This window comes from the organism of the source record quoted next, unplaced genomic scaffold, assembly GCF_019419815.1.
Source record: "Pyrus x bretschneideri cultivar Hongxiangsu unplaced genomic scaffold, Pyrus_bretschneideri_v1 Contig107, whole genome shotgun sequence".
NCBI lineage: Eukaryota > Viridiplantae > Streptophyta > Magnoliopsida > Rosales > Rosaceae > Pyrus > Pyrus x bretschneideri.
This window is the reverse complement of record NW_025999399.1, coordinates 165,921-173,767: the sequence shown is the minus strand read 5'-3', so window position 1 is coordinate 173,767 and position 7,847 is coordinate 165,921. Positions and strand designations below refer to the sequence as shown.

General features: G+C 36.6%; 1 protein-coding gene across 1 annotated transcript; it reads left to right on the top strand.

Moving 5' to 3' along the window:
* The first annotated feature begins 1,546 nt into the window (after positions 1–1,546).
* Positions 1,547–7,063, top strand: LOC125471309 (E3 ubiquitin-protein ligase PRT1-like). The gene is made up of 8 exons (XM_048571589.1): positions 1,547–1,818; positions 2,204–2,232; positions 2,310–2,489; positions 3,721–3,848; positions 3,928–4,081; positions 4,164–4,331; positions 4,883–4,992; positions 6,448–7,063. Exons 1-8 carry the CDS (start codon positions 1,685–1,687, stop codon positions 6,820–6,822), a joined length of 1,278 nt encoding a protein of 425 aa, XP_048427546.1. The 5' UTR covers positions 1,547–1,684; the 3' UTR covers positions 6,823–7,063.
* Positions 7,064–7,847: the final 784 nt, after the last annotated feature.

Genomic DNA, 7,847 nt, shown 5'->3' with positions numbered 1-7,847 from the left:
CTAAGAGAAATTACAGACAAAAATTGAAATAAAGAAGAAAAGACAAAGAAGATATGAGCGGGTGAAGAGTGAAAGCAATGATATATTTGAGTGGATATCAATCAAGTGCTCTCCCAACTGTCACCATTTGGCAATTGCCACTGTAACCGTCCAACGGTCTTTTTTCCTCACGACTTTAGCTAGTTTTTTCGAGTCTATTTTTTGCTCACCATCCTTAAGTAGTGTATTAGAACCAAATTCAAGCACTGCTGCAGACGGAGGAAGTGAGCAAGTCCAACTACCTGTAAGTAAGCAAACAATTGAAGTCAGAGCAACAGTAGGTACCAGCCAAAGGCTCTCTAACGGTCAAGTTAGTAAGCAATATTGAGATTCGAGCAATGGGTAAGAGAATAATGAATGCATTATGGAAGTGTTACTAGAGATTTGCCCAAGATGAGGGTACTTATACTAGTCGAACATAGGCCCTTTATGATTTGGAATTCGTATTAACAGAGAGAATCCAAGAGGAAATCTAGGGTTAGATATTGTTTCCTCATAGGAGTATGATTACTTGTGGCACACGTCAATCCCTAAATTTTAGGAATCTCCAAGAATATTGGAAACCTTTTTGATCCCCAATTGGATTAGGTTTTCATGTGTTGCAGAACAAGAATGGTTACTCTTAGTGAAATTGGTGGACTTCACCTACCTTTCTAGAGTATAGCAAGATGTGGTGGCATTACTAGTCCGTTTGAGTAGCTCAACCTGATTTGGAGTTGTTGAGTCCATGACTGGACTTCTGAGATACGCATATTCCGATCTGCCTTATTCCGGCCTTGGAAAATCATGGTTCCACAATTGTCCCTAACTATACATCTAATAGAGCGTTTTGCTTGATGATGGATATTTTTTACGACCCATGCCTAATTTTTTCTATTTTATTCTCCAAAGGTGGGAAATGACAAAAATATCCCTTAGGCTAAGTGGAATCTTATGTGTAGCTCAATTTGTATTTTGTTTCCTTTCCTGTTGTATATTTGTAGAACTCGTCGATCGATACGAACGTGTGAACACAAGTGGATCAAAATTTGAAGCTAGAATGAAGATTTTATAAAATATCGAATGTCAAGGGCAATTTGGTAATTTTACAAAACACGGAATGTTAAGGGCAATTTGGTCTCAACAGCATTGAGAAGAGTGAGTATGGAGTTGCAAAGGGTGATGTCGTCAATGAGGAGAAGATAGAAGAGTGTGAATGGTTTGGAGACTCTCGACTCTGGGAGAGAGGATGGGGTCCCGATGGACTAGGGTAGGGAGAATTAACGGTTGAAATTCCATTCATTACGTTTAGAAATAGGCCGGTCCAATGTCACGTTATTCTAAATATTAGGACTCAGCCCACCCCTATATATCAACGCTGTGTCTTGCCCCAATTATCCTCGAAAAAAATTGGACTTGTTCAGTACCCGCCCTAAACCTTGTCTACCCATCCTAACCTACGGTTTCTCTACCCGTTTGCCCACCCCCAATTTTAACGGAATAAGATAGAAAATCAAAGTCTTGACCCCATCTTGCAAATTACAAAAACTTGAAGGGGGTAAAATAGTATGCCGATGAAGTGTGGGTCGAGGCGCCCCCATTACCCGCCACTGAGATTTCTGTAACATCATCCCCCTCTCTCTCCGACTCTCAGATTTTATGCGAAATGGAAGGCGATAAAACCCTAATCAAACAATACGATATGGAAGACGAGAAAACCCTGATCAAACAACAGCAAGAACAGCAAGAGGAGCTCGAAGACGAGGAATTCCGAAAAGAGTTTGAATGCTGCATTTGCCTGTCAGTTTCTGAATCTATTTCTTCAATTTCTTCAATTCTTGCAATTTCATAATTTGTTTGTTTGTTTCACTGATTAGGTGTTTAATTTACAATCAGTTCGCTTGAAATTTCATTTATTTGTTTAATTTTTATAATTAGCTGCTGGCAATTTTTGTTTGATGATTTAGCACTTCATGAATATTTTAGTGTATGAAGAATTATAGGCAGCTTCATTACATGTATTTTTTTAAAACTGAGTAGAATAAAAGCATGATTCTGCTGTCGGTTAGTCTGATCGAGTGAGCTTAAATTGGCTATACTGGTTGCTTAATTTATAGTTGAATTAACTTTTTATTCTGTGGTTTTTCGTGATAAATCCCTAAAGGTGATTTCTTTTACTTTGCAGGGATCTTCTTTACAAGCCAGTTGTATTAGGTGATGAATCAGGCCATTGAACAACATTTTGAAATATATGTTTCATTCCCTTTTTGATGACTTTATGATGTTTGCAGGTTGTGGCCACATTTCATGCTTCTGGTGTGTCTTTAACACCATGAATGCTTTTCACGAGTCCTATTGTCCCATTTGTCGGGACCCATTCAATCATTTTCCGAGTATCTGTCAGTTGATACATTTCTTGCTCCAGAAGTTGTATCCTGGAGTGTACGAAAGAAGAGGAAAACAAGTGGAAGGTGTGCTTTACCGAATCTCTTGAACATTTACCGTCTTGAATCTCCTACCATTTTGTATGATTTACTATGCTCACTACTTTCTATCTCTACTTATAGACTCACTTTGCCTTTGAAATTGTCTTCATAAAAAGTAATTTTTTTATGAGCACGAATCCTTTAGAATCTACATTGGTTCCTCAGAGTGTTAAGTAATATGTAAGGGCTGCTTGTGATACCAGTAAAATGATGGAGAATATAAGTGAATTTTTAGGTCTTGGTTCACTATGTGGGCATCACACTGAAGTTCCTTTCAAAGGAACAAGTCCAAAAAACTTCTGATAGTAGTTGTATTCATTCATCAGCATTCTCCATTGAATTCAAGGGAAGAATTTATAAAATTAATAGGCGTAGTCCTGCTAGACAAGGGAATTTAATAAAGTAAATGAGAAACTAATGACAGAAATCTGCTCCAAAGTCTAATCCAACCACAATGATAGGACTGAATAATGTAGCTTCTTCTTCCATCAATTTTGATGGTGTTCTGTTATCCTTTCAGGAGTATAAGTGATCATAAAAAGGAAACCTATTAGTTTTGCACCAAAGCTCTCAAAAATCCATGATTGCAACAAATGGTTTTTACCTCTATGCCTTGGAGAGTGGCAGCATGGCATGGGATTGACTGGGTTTTGGCATGGGATGGACTGGGTTTTCTGGAATATGGTACTTTGCAAGCGCAAAGTGGCCTTTCGTTAAACTCAAAATTGTGCATTTTTACTCCTTTTAGACTGCTGTAACGTATAATATGTGTATAAACTGGTAAGTAATCTCTGGAAACTGATATGGTTGTATCCAGGTCCGTTGTATCCAATAAGACAAGACATCTCTATATTTTGTAGGAGTGGATAAAGGGTCACATAACCTTCAACAAATTATAGTATTTATAAATAAAATTCATATTAGAAGTGCAATAATGGTTTGGAAACCTTCAAACAATGGTTAGGCTCTTTTAATGCGATGTGCTGGTGGATAGTAGATTTGGAAGTGTTACATTGTCTTTTCTGTATCATTTGGTTCTTCTGTTTGGGGTTGACACTTAAAGAATGATGTTCTTTATATTGATGGGTGTCCATATTATTTTGACATTCTGAATAATCATACTTTGTGCTGAAGCTTTAGTTGATTTGTATGGCAGTTGCAATCTCACAGAGTATGTGTTAAATAATTTATTGCATTTCTTCCTTGGCTCTACCAGAAGAAGAAAAGGAAGTTGGTTTCTTCTCGCCTCAATTTGATAATTCACTATCCGCATCACATCGTATTGAGGAGTCAAATATTCTGGGCAATGTTCACTCAAAGAACTCTGAAAGTTGTTCTTCTGGGGTAGGACAATCTTCCTGACTTGTAAATTCTCCAGGAACAATGTTAGATTATGAAGTTAATATTTCAAGCCCTGCAACAGAATGAAGCTACTGGAAATGCAGCAATCCAAGAAGGCTGTTCACGTGATTGCAATCTTGGAAATGGAACTCACCAGAGAGTTTCTGTTTCTGATCTACTGTGTGCTGCATGCAAGAACCTGCTCTTTCAACCTGTTGTTCTCAATTGTGGTCATGGTAACCATATCATTTAACTGTATGTTGTAGTCAGAGTTATGCGCATGTGAATATATACTAATTTAGACTTTCTTTTGTGCAGTATATTGTGAGTCCTGTATCAACATTCCAGCTGATGGAATTTATAAGTGTCAGATTTGTCAAAGCATGCATCCGAAGGGGTTCCCTAGTGTTTGCGAAATTTTAGAGCACTTCTTGGAGGAGCAATATCCTGAAATTTATTTGCAGCGACGAGTATCATCACTAAAACGTATGACAGTCTTAAGAATTTCTATTATTTTGATGCTTCTTTATTTTCCAATAGCATTATTATTATCTAGAATAGGAGCATTGATTATGTCTCGGAAATTGGTATTGTAACAAAACCGGACTGTTCTAAGCTATAACTGGAAATTAAATAAATAGTCAAATATCTTATTTAATAATCAGAGTTACAGATCGTTCTTGTTTTCCATTTTCTCCTAAAACCAAATTTCTGATGGTAAAATATTACTTGAAATTTTTAAAATTTTTGTTTATATCAGGCATCTTATTTTAGTCTTATCTATAAATGGTATAAAACAGAGAGAAACATCATGTTGGAAGATCGTTCAGATTCAGGGTTTGAATTCAATATTTTAATGTTGCACTCAACTATGTCGATGATATAATTAGTCATAGACTCATACTGCAGTTATATTGATTTAGTACTACCGATGTTTCGAGTACTCTTTCCTTTTTCTTCTTAATTGCTTTTCCTGCATTTCTTATTTCCGTCTTGTTTCTGGCGCTCAAATGAGATTAAATTGATTTTACGTTCAGTGCATGTTCGTCAACGTGCTGACCAGTCATCTTCGACACTTTCTGATGAGTACTTATCTTGCTGGGTTGGGCAGAAAGTTCATTACGGAGTTGGTTGTGATTGCTGTGGGGTAATGTCCTTTGTCCTTCTTTAATTCATATCAACTTTACATTTAGGAATAAGGGCCAAGGGCTTGCTTCATTTGTTGTTAACTTGATCTTAAAAGTCAATGGATCAAACTTAAATTTGTAGGTCCCAAGAGATTTTTCTAGCAATTACCCAATACTGTAGGAGATGGGTGTGGGGGATATCACCTGTTCGGAGGATATCATGTATTATGGTTCATTTTTGTGAAAAAATAAAAATAAAAAAACCACTTTTCTATTAGGAATTGACTCGTCAATGGTTGTGTCCTATTTTATTAGGGATTGTATTAGGAAAGCTAAAGGTGCACATCTTCTTGTCCTACAAGGATTAAGAAAGAATTAAGTTTTCTTGTACAATTAGATTCGGAATCCTAGAAGCAGAAACGCTATAGGAATTTAAGTGGACTTCCTATTCCAAATAGAATGGGAGTCCTAATCAGTAAATAGGTGTGTAACCCGCACCCTATACTCATAAATAGGGTGCAGCAAGGGGCAAAGAGAACAAGACCAAGAGAAAGAGAGGGATTAGTTCTAGGGTTTACAAAAGCACTGTTTACTCTCTATTAATTAAAGAAGCTGTCATTTCTCTATCCAGATAACCACAACTGGACGTAGGCAAAAAGTTCTGCCGAACCAGATTAAATCTTGTGTGTTTGTAGTTATTCTCTATTCTCTGAGTTTAGTCTATTGCCAGATACATTAAAGAACAAGATCAAATTAGAATGATAGTGAAAATGCTTATGCTTTAGTTTTCTGAAGGTGGGAGAAAAGATAAAACTGATTATTAAGAAAAATTTGAGTTTGAAACTTATGCAATTAACCTCTTTCTTTTGGTTAACTCGAGAAAAAAAATGGGATATATCTCTGAGAAATCTCATTCAATTAGATAGGGTAATTAAAAAATAGGACACCAAATAGAGTGGAGTCGAAAATTATAACATTTTCCCCTGCACTGCAAAATCCTATAAAGTTTTTCTTTTCCAAATTTTCACCAATATCAAATAATAAATTGATATTTCTGGTATAAGAGTGTTCATGATATGATGCAAGTTAAAGAGAGAAGACTTAACTGGACATTTTTGAGAAGCCGGCTGACCAGTGGAAAATTTGGAATGAATTATTTGATAGTCAAATAAATAATATGCTATGGATACATTTTTCTTGTTTTGATTTCATGTATATAATCACTCAACTAGTTTGACCTGTGTCTACACTTCTGCCACGTCTGTACTCCTTTCTGTAAGCAAATGGGGTGAACTTTTAAGCATTCAAATGATCAGAGTATGGGACACAGTTGGAAACAATTGTTGTGTTGATAAAGTGTTCAGAAAAGAATAATTTAATAATAAAATAACTGGGAGTTCCCCGCAAATCATAGTAAGAAGTGCTGTATTATTTCTTGTCTTTTGACTTGTAAGGCACTATGCTCTTCTTTGCAGGTATCTCCAATTATTGGGGAGAGGTACAAATGCAAAGACTGCGTGGAGAAAATAGGTTTTGACTTATGTGGAGCATGCTACAATGAGCCTTCTAATATCCCTGGCCGATTCAATCAGCAACATAAACCAGAACACAAGCTTGAGCTTGTACCTCCAGGGAGACTACCTGTGCTTCTCTATCAATTAGATGACGACGGTGCTGTGTTTCAGGAAGACCTAGAAACCGTCACTGCTGCTCCCATTCCAGAAGATCCAGAAAATGGCCCTAGCAATGTGCAAAATGGTTCTCCTGCTTTTGTATTCTCAGCTGATAGCTCTGTAGATCTGGATGATGATTCTGATGGCAGTGCTTTACCAGACTTAATGCAAGAATGAGAAGGTACCAACGAGCCTACAGTCTAACCAAAACAGCAAATCATGTGTCCATTTTTTTATGTTTGATTTGTTGAATGAGAATTCCCTGTTTCGAAATTGTTTCTGCATGTTTATAATGTATGTTTACAGCCAAATTCAGCACAGAAACACTGTTATAGTTTGATAGAAAATATTTTCTTTGCTTTTTGTAAAAATGCAACTCCCATCTTCTTGAAGGCTGCTTTGGTTTTTGCTACCGTAATTGCTAAGGTGCTTTCTGGTAAGTCACCCTGATTTTGAAGTTTTAGTAATTCCTCCCTCCCTTGCTGCTATGTAGTATACAGTAGGATCTTTGGTTTAACTGTTTCTGCCAGAAACTAGTTTCAGATAAATTCTCGTTGTCTTTTTTAAGTTACTTTGATAGTACCACTTTCTTAAGAGTATTTGATAACCATTTTGATTTTTGATTTTTGTTTTTTATTTTTTTGCTGGAATTTTGGGGGGGGTTGGTTTCAACTTTTCAAAATCATTAATTTGTTATTTCACTCTTCCCGTTAAATTTTTCATTCATGTCTTGGACATGATTTGGTTTCACGGTTATTTCGGACTTTTTAATATTATAAAAAGCAAACGAGGATATATATATGTGAGTTGGGATGAGTGAGATTTCAAGGAGCATGTGACTGCTCACGTGTGGGTTATACAATCGGTAACCCTAATTATGCAAGAAGATTGATGGGATTCGTGGGTAGGATTATTGGCTGTTGAGGAATTAAACAGCTTTTTTTATAAATCCTATCCGTAGAAAGGAAGTTTTATTACAAAAGTTAACTACAAGATGAAGCCCACAAAAAAATATTAACAAGACAAAAAGGGGCCATCCAAATTTTGATATAGAGCTCCAGAACATTCCAGATTGCTCCCACTACCGCAATAGTTCTTCCCGATCACCCAAAACCGATTTCCCAAATCGATGCCACAACTCCCACCAAGCAGCATCGTAGAGATGAAATGAAGTCACACCCAGTCTCCCAGCCATGAACGCT